This window comes from Pelodiscus sinensis, chromosome 2, assembly GCF_052426305.1.
Source record: "Pelodiscus sinensis isolate ZL-2025 chromosome 2, ASM5242630v1, whole genome shotgun sequence".
Lineage (NCBI taxonomy): Eukaryota > Metazoa > Chordata > Testudines > Trionychidae > Pelodiscus > Pelodiscus sinensis.
This window is the reverse complement of record NC_143053.1, coordinates 197,055,745-197,069,213: the sequence shown is the minus strand read 5'-3', so window position 1 is coordinate 197,069,213 and position 13,469 is coordinate 197,055,745. Positions and strand designations below refer to the sequence as shown.

At 39.3% G+C, this 13,469-nt stretch overlaps 1 protein-coding gene across 2 annotated transcripts in view; it reads right to left on the bottom strand.

Annotated features, from left to right (window-relative positions):
* The window catches only part of COLQ (collagen like tail subunit of asymmetric acetylcholinesterase), a 62,133-nt gene extending 55,250 nt beyond the window's left edge, over positions 1-6,883 (bottom strand). The window contains exon 1 of one of the 2 annotated variants that reach the window (XR_016348946.1): positions 6,308-6,883. Coding sequence is in view for 1 of the 2 variants with exons in the window: in XM_006133230.5 (XP_006133292.2) it covers positions 6,308-6,413 (106 nt within the window). In the remaining variant the exon portion in view is untranslated. The remainder of the gene's footprint in view (positions 1-6,307) is intronic. The other variant, XM_006133230.5, reaches the window with a different exon arrangement.
* Between the last annotated feature and the right edge of the window lie 6,586 nt (positions 6,884-13,469).

Genomic DNA, 13,469 nt, shown 5'->3' with positions numbered 1-13,469 from the left:
ATTATTCATTACTGATTCATCCAGGAACAGAAGAGATGGTAGGAGGGAAAATTCTTAATTTAAATAAAATATCTTTGGTCATCAGCGCATATAGTGTGCAGTTATGAAACACAATGGGAAATGAGTTTATGCCTTATCTTTCTTCTACCATAGATGTACTTCTTTAAATATTTTCCCTTTTGTATTCACTAGTCTTTGACAAACTGATTTTTATGGGCAGGAAAAAAACCCTCTGTAGTCTAAAGAACAAAGCAAAAGTAAGAGGGAAGAGGACAGACTGTTGTTATCCCTTTTGACCTGAAAGGTTAGCCAATATTTTTGAAGGATATATCCAGTTGGAGGAAGAAATTGAAATAGAGTCAGCTATTTCTTTGATGCAGTCCTGCTCAGTTCTTAAGAGTCCTGTTTCCCTGTACAATCAAACAGCAGGAGGCAGTTCCTTTGCTCATAGCTCCAACCCTCTTTCTGGCTAGTATGCCACCCAAATGCGCTCTCACTCTCTCTCTCTTACAATCTTTTTGTATTTCTTTAAATCAGTGTAATCTACCATGTTCATTTTTATAGGACTGTGTATCAACATTCATAGGGGGCAGTTATACTGCACCCGTAGCTCAAAATAAGCTACACAATTGGAGCTAAGCAAATTGTGCAGCTTATTTCGAGTCAATTTTGAAATACCTTATTTTGAAATTTGGCGCTGTCTACACAGCACTTATTTCAAAATAAATCGCTATTCCGAAACATCCCTTACTCCTCGTGGAATGAGATTTACAGGGACGTTGGAATAGCGAGCTTGTTATATTTCAAAATAGCAGGCATACTCAAAAGATGCGGAATAGCTATTTTGGGATACCTCTGGTATCCCAAAATAGCGCTACCATGAAGATGTAGCCTTAGTAACCAACTGAAAAAAATTAAATATTACAAATTTGTGTTGGGCCTAAAGAGAGGTTTTGGCCAGATTGACCATCCAAATATTTTGCTCCTCCTCTTTTCCCCCCCCTCTTTGTGATTCCCAGTATTCTGCATGGTTTCTCTTTTTACTATACAATCCTCAGGAACCTTCAAGCAGAGGATTTGGCATGTAAACTCCTTAGTGCAGGAACAGTCTTTTTGTGTTTTGTCAGTATAGTGCCTACATCAATGGGGTTCTTGTCCATGACTGGGGCTCCTACTTGCTCTGGTAATATGAATAATAAACAAACAATAATAATAATAAAACGGAGCTTTAACTAATTTGAACCAGGAAAAACGTTTGCAACACTTAACCCTACTGAAAATGAGTGAGAAATGTGTTCTTGGAATTCATCAATAGATTTACTTAATTCCTCTATTGTACAGCAGAGTCACTCATATGCCATGGTGATTGGAACAGTGCAGAACAGACCCACACAAAATACAACTTTGGAAAAAATGATAAAATAGTTCAGCCAAAAGAAGGTGAGGCTACAAAACCCTTGTGATATTAAATAGTCCTGCTGTCTCCAGTAAGATTTAATTACCTGCCCTCCTCCCTCTATGGTTTTATTGCCATGTTGCTACACTGACACATGGAACTATGGTCTCATGCTGGAGCATGCTGTAATATTATTCCCTGAAGCATTTCCTCTAGAAATGATGTTTCAGCACCAGGAAAACAGACTGGCTTGTGCTGACATGACATTGTCAGTACTTCTAGGAACTGCAGTGCACTGGGTTGGAAGGAATCCATTGGGAACAGGGTGGAAAGGGGAGAGGGTTTTCCTTTCCAATCTTCATCTTTCTTTTTAAAAGATTGATCCAAGTTATCATTCCTTCCCAAAATATTTTGCATCAGCAAGAATGTTTTTTCCTATGTTGTTTATCTCTGCTTCCTAGTTACCACCTCGTGACCTGATAACCTCTTTATTTGTGACCTGTTGTCATGGAAAGATATGTGAGGACATAAATAAAAGACCACCAGTTTTCAAACATATCTGGAAAATAGCCAGATGTATTTTTACAACTGTAGGAAAGACTCATCACTGAAGAATGGTCTCACTATTAAATGCTTAGGTTTATACTTTGCAAGGCTAGTGTTGAAACCTGTTCTTTAAACTAGAAGTCACTTATTTTTGCCAGATGCAGATAATTAGCTTGGGACAGTCCCAATATTCAGGGATTTTTCTTGTATAGGGGCCTATTACCCCCCCCCCCTCCCTCCACACTGTCTGATTTTTCATACTTGCTGTCTGGTCACTGTAGATGCAGGCTTATAATGACTGAATGCAATGGGCAAGTAAGTTCAAGACCATTGCAATATTTGGGAATTCAAATTGTGAAATGTTTGATTCCCTCTTTCTCCTCCGTTGCGAGATTTCTACCGTCAAACACAGAACTTTGCTTTTCCCTTAGAAGAATACTGTTTCACATGCAAGATATAGCCAGAGCCATCTCTTCCTGCTATTTCATTCCCCATTAAGAAATTTTTCCTGTTGCTGGACCCCTGAGCAAGCCATCACCAACACATGTAAACAGCTGCTCACCAATGTAAGGGGTTCACAATCAGATCCTATGTTAGGGAATAGGAACACAGTTTTCTTCATTAAGGCCCCCAGTCTTGTACTGAGCTTTGAAAGGGTGGGCCCCTGCCTCTTGCACTGGGTAATTTTGACTTCCAGGGTATATGCCCATCTTGCTCATTGCAAGATCACGGCTTAACTTAGCACCCCACTTGAAAAAGGTAACTTGTAAAGTTAGAATATCTATTTTCCTGGTAAACCTACATGCAGGAGTAGAATTACTTCTAACAGAGGACTTCCGTGGATTACTTCTGTGGAAGCAGAAATCAGTGAATCAAAATCAGTGTGTTGCAAACTAGGTCGAACTGGTGGACAAAATGACAAGGGGATGGGCTATTCTACCAACAACTCCCTTTATGGGCCCTTGAGGAAAAAAACTGGCTACTGGAATGAACTTCACCTCCAGGATGGTCATGTTCACCCCCACCTGCAACCCCAGGCCTGATTCCAAGAAATGTCCAGACCACCCCTGGCCAGAGAGAGAGAGAGACAGGTAACATTTCCACCTCTACCAGCCCCAGCTGAATTCCAAACGCCATCTGGGATGAAATGGGATTGGACTTTGACTACAACAACAGTTCCAGCCTCCCTCAACTAACTTCTGTTTTCCCCAAATGAACAGTTACTATCAGCTTGAATACCATTGAAGACACTGTCAAACAAGGGATTTTTCCCTTCAAAAATGCCCTCCAGCCAACGGAAAATGAAACACGGACTGTGGTTAAAATGAAAGGTTTATTTAATACTTTACATTTCAAATGTGTTAACTGTTTCTCCTTCTTTCCTGTATCTTTAAATAAAAAGGTTGAAAGGATGTTTGGTGATGTGTTTGCCATGGCACTAAGCAGGCTGAGGGTCTGTATGCTAAACCCTGAACTTCATTTAACACTATTTGATGCTGGAGAACATGCTAACATCATTGGGTGCCTATTATCTCTTTCAAAGATCAGAGCCTTTTCTCAGACTTTTACTAGAAGACCACAGGCTGGTTGGTGCAGGAATGGGGAAGAGACACTGCCTGATATAGCCTGTGCTTTGGGAATCCTGTTGGCCAGGATTCCTCTTAGGCAAGCCAGAGGGGGTGCACCATGGAAAATATTTTGCTTCTCTGAACTCCTCGGAGAAGAGCCTGTCTCTACCCGTGAACAGCCAGTGCTCACTGTTGACAGCAAGCCAGTTTCAGGGCTATAGGGAGCCAACCATGCTCCTCTTAAGACATGAAGTTAGGGCCAGCAATATCTTTCTGGCAATATCAAATGCTATATGCTGTCCCCATCTATTCCCATAGCCACAGGCTCCTTGTGCACGGCTCAGTTCTGTATGTGTGGCAATGTCTATATGAAACAGGTGAACAGCTCTTTTGACTCTGAATCTTCTTGTGAATACTGATTTTCCATCTCAGTATTCACGCTGTTGCAGATTTAAAAACTCAACAGTTTCAGTATTCCCATTGCTGGCACAAATCCACCCTCCTCCACCAATGGAGCAATGTGAGGAAAATGCAATGAGGTGTACTGACCCTAAGGCTTTTCCAGCAAAGAAAGCAACCCCCATATTTGTGGGGTTTTTTTGGTTGTTTGTTAACTAGCAGTGTTAAGTTACCTTTCCAGTAGAAAAAAAAGTGTGATAGATTAATGATAATCATTTAATGAGAAACGCCAAGACTATGACCTGACCTACTCATTCTTTTGATTAGACTTTTGTATCTTGCAAGAGTTTTAAAACACTTAGGTAAATAAAAAATAATTTATCAGGGCTAATAATATATATACACCATGTAAGGGTCCAATATGATTTGGCATGCACAAGATAGAAACAGGAGGCTTTATGATATAAAAAGTAGCTCAACATTAACATTTCTCTTATGAACAAATCATACACAATTGAATAGAAATAATAATGTTTCTATACATTTATGAAATATCCCATAGAATGTAATGGAAATTTGTCTCCCTACAGACATCTAGAGGATGATTTACAAAAACTACACAACAGATATGAATTCTCTTCTTAAATGTCACAGCTTTTAAGAGTACCCTCCTATAGAAGCTAGTTATCTGTTTATAGACCCCTATTGGTTTTATTAATTGATTTAATTTATGTATTTATTAAGTGTTACAGGACTTTCCCAAAGGGTTCCCTGCACTATATTTGTTGCCAGCAAAATATTAATACATGACTGATATGATGGTTTTATGAATGAAGAGTTCAAATCATAGGAGCTAAATGGGTACCATGGGCTGAACGGATACTTTTGCGTGTAAAACTGGCAGAAAAGAAAAGAAAAGAAAAGAAAAGAAAAGAAAAGAAAAGAAAAGAAAAGAAAAGAAAAGAAAAGAATTTCAAGTGAAAAAAATCAATGGTCCTTGGAAGGGACATTTGTTAAAATTTCACCACCTCCCCTCTCTGACTGGCAATCCCTGCTAAGGAGAGATTTCCATGTGGAATATCCAAACAGATCAAGATTTACGCGTACGGATATTGACAGAACTGTGAGAAGAAAGCCTATACAGCACCTGCCTCAAGCAAATGCAATTAGTTTCTCATTTTTATGGTCATGGAACCTAACAACAGATGTTTAAAGAATAAAAAAAACCAAAGGAAACCATCCAGACAGTTAATATTGTATGGTTAAGAAGTCTGTTGTTATGCACTTGCTTCTTGGTCTCTGTTCCCTCTTAAAATGCTTTAACTATAATTTATCTCTTCTTTGATTTCACCAATGAGATTTAAAATCAATAGAAGACAGTGCATCTTCAAGAGTGGTTTAATCTACAGATTTTATATGCCCCTTTTGGGTAACTTACATTGTATTATGAACAGAAATGGACTCTCTGGGTCCAGTTGAGCTCAAGCTGCAAAACTGGGATGTAGTTTTAAACAGACCCAAATTTAGGGCTGGCAGAATCCAAGCTTTAGGGCTGACAGAATCTAAGCTTGGGGGCGCATCTCTTTTTACACATTCATAATAGTGGAAAAGAGGAAAGAAAATAGACTTGTGCTATATAAAGATAGAAGCAATACAAAGAAGAGACATAATCATAGTTCTCTTCAACTTTTTCTTTCACCTTCTCTTGGGCAAAGGAAAGCCTAGCTGATTATAACTGCAAAACCTATTAAATGGGATTTCCAGTGCCCTGGCTCAATTGACAATTAATCTGTTTTGCCTTTTGCCTGTCAGGGTTTTTCCATGCAGTGGGCTCTTGTTTGCTATGAAAGTCATCTGAGTATTTGTTAGTATCATAGCCAGAGCCAGATGATGTTTATTCTGTTAACATCCAGTTGGAGTCCAGCAGCATTGGACGAGGTCAAGGATATATTTATAGAAGCAGCTATACATCAGGACTCATTTTCTTTCCCTCACACTAATCTACCTAAGCTCATCCAAAATAGAAAGAAACATGCAGACACGCAACTAATATTCTCATTGGGCTGGATCCTCCCCTGGTGTAAATTGGTGTAGCACCATAGAAGTGAACAGAACCACATTGATTTACATCAGCAGAGACACTATTATTATGAAAAGGGGGGAGGGGAGGATGACTGAAATCATCAATAACAACAATTAAAAAAAAACAATCGGGTCTGGCAAAACAGATTTGCCGTGAAAAATCGCCAGCCACCTATTCTGGGAGTTGCTAAATGTGCAATCAAGGATTGTTCCTCCTGTCCCCTCAATTGCTAGAACATGTGAAAGTTGGGCTGCAGAGGAAAGATCCAGCCAATAAAAGTAACAAAAAGAGACTTAATGCAACATCATCATTTACCTGATGAAATGGGGAAGACGCTGTCCACGAATGAAGTGTGAGATAGAACAAAGCAGAAGAAAAGCTGAAGATAAAATCCCAAAGCTATTAAGCTGAGGACGACCATGCTGGCTGCACTCTGTAAAATCCCAATTTAGAGACGCAGGTCTGCTCTCAGGATCTCTCTCTCTCTCCACTGTCTTCTCTGCCTGTGTCTGTCTCGCTTGCTCTCTCTTCCCCCTTTGTGTGTGTGAGAGTGTGTGTTTGTGTGTCTCTCTCTCTCCTGCTCTCCTTCTGTCTCCCTGTGCCTTTAGGAAGAAAGAATGCCAATCATTTCCCATTAAATCTTCTCCTTACACTAGACAGGGTTATATTTAACTCAAGCAGTGGCTCAGATGCCCCCACCATGGATATTAGCTATTAAAATCATGGCGTTAGAGATTTTGTTTTTGTTAGCAGAAACCAAAAGGCATTTTGGGTGACAACAACAAGGAGGAGGAAAGGGAGAAATTGTAAATTGAACCATAAACAGCATCCCTTGTTACTGATAACCAGACACAGACATCAAGATAGAGAAACTCCCAGACTGATCCTCTTTGCATGATTGAAAATCAGAGATATGTACATAATGACATAATAGCTCTACATAACTCAGGCTGCTTAGCATTCCCTTCCATAGCGCATTCTAGCCAGAGAGATCCCAAAGCACACCCCAAACTATTCAGCAGTATTCTTATCAATAAGGATGTAATGAAAGTGACCATATCACTGATGGTGCTAGGCACTGTACAACTATATAGTGACAAAAGACAAGCCCGGTCTCCAAAAAGCTAACAAAGTTGGTAACTGACAAGATGCAACATGTGGATGAAACAACAGCAGGAGTAGCTGTAGAGTGCCACTGAAATTACACACAAACTAGGCAGGGGGATATGGCTGACAAAAATACTGCACACCAGAATAAGAAGGGAAATTATGTGGCCAAGGAAATAGAAACAAGTCCTCACTCTTATGAAAACTGACACTCATCTTTACTATCCACATAGGAACTTACTTTTTAAAAGGTCTCATACCTACTCCTGTTAACAGAGCTGTGCAAAGTCATTCATACAGTCAAGCTAACTAGTGGGGGGGGGAGAGGAGGAAGGGGTGTCCTCAGACTGCTTGACTTGTGAAGCTTTCACCTTTACCAAGAACCATTCAGTGTTTTCTATAGAAGAGTTATCGTTGTTGATGAAAAACAACATTAGCTCCCCCCATAAGAGATATTTCACTTCTGTGCAAACTTCAGATGGTTTCTCTTTGGTCCCCGGGCAAACACAGAAACACTTTGGATTCCTTCCAGACTTGGATTTTGGCACTTATCACACTGCAGACAACACTGAAGACAATGACCTGTCACCTTCGGTGCCAGTTCTTATGGAAAACATGTGAAAAACATCACTGACATGCGAAGAGCTAGTTTATAGCTTCGTTTTTTATTTTCAGTATAGTTCAAATACAATCGGTGGAACTTTTCTAAATGATATTTTGGAAATCAAAACGGCCATCAGAAGAAACAATTGCGCAGGACTTCTCTGTTTGTGATTATTAAGTCACAGTTATGTCTCCTCTTAGAGACTCTCAAGACAATATTTTTAAAAATTGTTTCCCCCTACTGCAGGGGTGGCCAACCCATTAAACAAAGAGAGCCGAAACAGCGGCAGGGAAAAAACCAAGAGCCGCACAATAATTTTTTTTGGAGCAATTTTTGTTGAGCAAAAAGAAAAAAAAAAAAGGAAGAACTCCCCACCAGCCCTCCAGAGTTGTTGAGAAAAAGAGAGAGAGAGAAAAAAGGATGCTGCCCCTTTAAAAGACAAGGCTTTTTGGCCACATCAGGCTCCCACTGGCCGCCACCATCTTGGCGATGCCATTTTGAATCACTGAACCAGATGGCTCCCCTGCTCTGGTGAACACAGGGGGCTGAGGGCTGGGGACCATTTCTAGGGGTGCAGGGGCGGCTTCGAAAGCTGCAGGGGAGGCTTCGCAACGGGGGAAGAGCTGCATGCGGCTCACGAGCCGTGGGTTGGCCACCCCTGCCCTATTGTAACACTTTACAGGATTAAAATTATATTTGTTTAAATCTCATTTACTTATTACCATTTTGCAGTTTGTTCACGTTTGCATTTCACCAATTTTAGACAGAGCCATTTCACCTTTGGCTGTCAGGGATATGTATTCATTAATTATCATTAACTTTCTTGGCCCCTTGCACCAGGTGGAATATGTCAACCCTGCAAAGGGAAGGTGTGATCGCAACACAAGCTAACACGGGTAACGATGGCAAAGCAGAAGTGGCAGCACAATATTTAGCATGGGCTAAGATCCTGGTTATAAGCCCAGTTCCCTGATTATGTACTGTGGTTGCTAGCCAGTGCTGAATCCCCTGCCACCACGTTTATGCTGCTTCTGTGACCCATACATTAAAGCTAATACGGGTATGCTACAGTCATACCTGCACTTTGCAGTGTAGACATGCCTAAGGAGTTTATCATTTAGGACTCTAATTCTGCAGAAGAATCCTTCTAATAGGACTCCTGACAGGTATATGGGTTTGCAGTGGCAGGTCCCTTTGGAGGATCATGGCCCAAATTAGGTAGATGGTAAAAAATGACCAAACAAAGAGGCAGTGTGAGAGTTTATCTCACTGCAGAGGAAATGTGTAAATAAAGTAAAACAATAAATGACAATAAAAATAATATAAGTTGAAAAAACAATCTTGCAAATATTTTTAGTAATCAGACATATCATGCCATCTGATCCACTACTATGGAGGCTGGAACAGGGTGCACACTGGGTACCAACATAGGCTACTACTTCACTGAAGACAGCATAGCTGAGAAGAAATCCAGCAAGTGAGGTCATGTGTACACTACAGCTGTGCCCCTGTAAGGCCACAGTGTAGATTCTTCCTACATTGACGGAAGGGGGTTTTCCATCTATGAAGTTAATCCATCTCTCCGAGAGGTAGTAATTAAGTCAAGGGGAATTTTTTTCTGTTGACCTAGCTATATCTACCCTGGGAGTTAGGTTGACATAACTACAGCACTCAGAGTGTGGAATTTTTCATAGTCCTGAGCAACTGTAGCGAAGTTGTATAATTTTTAAGTATAAACTGGGCCTCAGTGCTACCTGCAGTTAACCCTTTCAATGTCATCCATCATTTTTCTCCCTATTTTTTTTAATGGGGAATTCTGCTTAAAATTTGTTACACAAGGACCTCTCACTTCAAGATATTTTTGTGAGCAATCGCCTAGGTAAATTATTTGTAAGCAAAATCTGGTGCAAAAGACAGCAAAAACTGCAACGGAAAACACATCCACCCTCATAAGTACAGGATGTTTTCTTTTAAACACAAAGGGGACTTTTCATCACTACATGGCAAGTAGTGATTGGAAACTCAAAGGTAACCTATGACTCTCAGCATGCCTAAGAGCTCCCAGATGAAGTCAACCAGCCAGGTCTTCTCAAGGCACAAATGCTGGAATTTCGCTTTATTTTCATTAATGGCCCAATCCTACTGAAATTCATGGCAAAACTTCCCTGATGTACAGGGGGAGAAGAATCAGACCCTATGAAAATGAAATGGTGAAATTAGTTGAGTGAGTAACAAAAACCCAGCACTAGGACAGAATGTATCGTAGAGGCTAGAGAAAGTCTCCAGGCAGTGAGGCTCCTCAGTCAAATTGTTCACTCCCTCAGCCACTCTGTTTGGACTTGATCCCAACCCTGCAGAAGTCAGTGGAAAGCTTCCAATCGTGCTTAATGAGATTTTGGATCAGCCCTTTAGTACAGTGCTTTGGCAAGGTTTGGGGGATTTATATAGTTAAGCCCCTATCTATCACCCAAAGGACAATGAAGCCTAAATAGAGATCTTTCCCCTTTATCTTATTGCATCTGCTGTTTACTGGTATGGCTAAAATGCCTATTAAAAGTGATTCATAGACCCAGCCCCCACAGTGATCCCATAACTTTTTTTACAAGTCAGTTTTTTCCATGCACTGATGCTAGAGGCAAGACTGAACTGGATGTGTATTTTATATGATCCATATTTACATCTTGCCTGAAAAGACTGTTCCAACAGCAGAACTGCTATGTATATGCTAGAAAGTACACAGATTTTCTAATCTTTAATTTCATTAGCTTTAGGAAAACACAACAGAATCCCCCATCTTGCAGACCCTTAATTACGTGAGGTTCCCCAAGTGGGACTACTAGATTTGAAGGATATAGTCCAAATAAACTGTTCCACAACCATGATCCTTAACACCAGTGCAAGCTTCAGTCTTCTGATCCACTATGGCAGGGTATATCAGCATTTTTATTTCAGGGAATAAACTGAGCCTTTATTTGATATTATATTAACTAAGTAAAAGTCAACACTCCAGCTAATCTCTGCAGCTAAAACACAACCTAGCCGGTACCTGACCTGTTCCAACAGTTGTCTATTGCCCTTTTCAGCTCAGAGCTGAACTCTTGAAGGGAGGAGATGGTGGAGCCCTATTGATCAGTCCTTCCACTGAATTTATGAACCAGTCCTTTCTGTGCATGAATGAATGACAATTCAATTAAAGAAAAGGCTTCTTCCCAGTCCCATGTACTTTCAGCAGGCAACTCCTTTATCTACAGACCAAAGAAGGATGAAGGCAACTAAACAAAACCATCAGTAATCTCAAAGCTCTGTACAATCACAAGTTTAAGTAAAGAACAAAGTCAATAAAGTCTTTTCAGTTCATAGGAATGAAGGATCTTCAATAGTGTGACGGGGTAAAATGAGAACAAGACACAGAGTATTAAAACAATAATTTAATATGCCTTTTAGTCTGCAAAGTAAGCAGTACAGAAAAATTATATTTATCCAATTAGAGGAGAACTGGAAAAGGTAATTTATAATTGTTTTCTTCGCAAAATATTCACATAGTATTAATTTAATGCTAGCCATTTTTAATAACAAGTACCTGATTTGTGTGTGTGTGTGTGTGTGTATGTGCGCACAAATCAGGTCCATTTACCAACATGAATGCCATATGATATAGCCAACATTTTTGTGGAAAGGTACTACCTCCAGGTACAACCCATCAAAATCAGTTCCTGAAGTAAACTAGGCAACAAAAGCAAAAAGCAAAGAATGGTCTCAAACACTCCCCTGTTATGTTTGGAACCAAATGCTCTGGAGCCACAGTAGAAAAAACAGACGCCTTAATAATGAGCTAAATCCAACTAGACGGACAAGAAAGTTCTGGCTTATTCCACATCTGTATCCACACCATTCATCAACTGACAACAGAGTCTGCCAGTTAAACACGAGACAGAGCTATTATATCTTCAGAATACTTACTGGGAGAACACATCCTGATGGCAGAGTACTCTTGCCTAAACTTTTTCAGCTCTCAACTTTCCTAAAATAAATCATTAAAAAATTGACAGAAGAAAGGTATTTTATTGTCAAGCATCCTAGAGGTTATCTGAGGACACATAGGCCCAAATATGGTTCTCCCACATCCAGATTTCCCTGACCTTTGAGGAAGTTTGGATCTAGGCTTCAGTTTCAACCCATCTCCAGGGCTCAGTCCTGGAACTCTTTTACCTAAGCCTATGCATACACGTTGTGGGTATTTTTTTCCAGCTTTTTCAGCTATTGCTTTATTTCTAAAAGGGAATTCAGGGTCTTCTCCCACCATCCTGGTACTAGCTGCCTGTTTATTCCCTATTGTTATTTATTAATTTATATTTAACATTTATAAAAAAATGTTAAATGCTGTAAAAGCATTGAGCTATTCAAAGGGCTATCTAACAAAGTTAAGACTTCCAGGAGACATTGGCTACTGACCAAGAAGCATCAGTGTCAGTTCTGCAACCATGGATGAATTTTTAGTGGATTTTTAAAAAAATTATTTTACACATACTTTTTACATTTTTAAATAGTTTTTTTTTTTAATTTTGCAGTCCCTTGCTAAGTTGTAAACAGGTTATTGGATCAAATAAAAATTGTAAATATCCTGGCTTAGACGATGCCAGCTGAGCCTTTGAGCTTATTTTTAAATGGTTTTATACTTTTGAAACTTTTCTTTGGTAAATTGCAAATAATGAGCAAATGACATATTTAAGCTGCCGACTTTATCAATTTTTATTTTTTAAATTTAAGCTTTGAAAAAGGTTTTTACAGGCAATTTTTTTGGCCTGGACTTTTATAACTTTTGTATTTTAGCAATGTTTTGCTTTACAGCTATTTTTCCTTTTCGTTTTTGTATTTTAGTTATTTCAGACTTCAGTAAGCTTATTCTTATACTTAACTTTTTAGATAGGTAATTTTAGCTACAGTTTGATTTATTTATCTCTATCATTTATTACTATTTTTTGTGCTTAGGAAGCAGGTAAGCCATATACAAATGCCTGTTTTTTTGGTTAGGGATTTTAACTAAATTGTTCGTAATGCAACCATTTAAATTAGATTGTTGCTGAACTTGCAGCAGTCAGCAAAATTAGGGTATGTCTACACATCAAAGTTATTTTGAACGCGTCCACTATTCTGAAATATAGCGGGTGCGCTACTTCACCATCCCTGTAAACCTTGTTGTACGAGGAGTAAGGGATGGCTAGAAATAGCACTTTATTTCGGAATTTGATGCTGTGTAGACAGCACCAAATTTCGAAATAGACTTGAAATAGACTTTTGAAATAAGTACACAATTTGCGCAGTGCTAACTGCGTATCTTATTTCGAGTTTAGAGTGCAGTGTAGACATAGCCTTGGTGATTTACAGACACATGTGCTAGGAAGAGCATACCAGTATTTCCTTCAGAAGGGCTGTTAAGGCATCTCGAGGAAACAAGCATAGTGACATTAGATGTCACCAACTCACCTTCATTTTGCATAGTTTGTTTGATTATTAAGAATTTTAACAGGCAAGTTATACTGCCGTAACTGAGTTTGATTATTAAACCAAGCATTCTTTTAAAAAACACTTTAATGTCCTTTTTATAGTTTCTTCTTCTTCTTTTTTTTTTTTTACTTCCACTGCCAAGGACTGTCTAGTCCCTTCAGAGCTCTGCTGTACTGATTTGTGCAAAAGTTTATTTGAAGTGCACATACCTATTCCTAAATATTCACTTCATTTTTTATTGTTTAAACAGGCAGTTTTTAA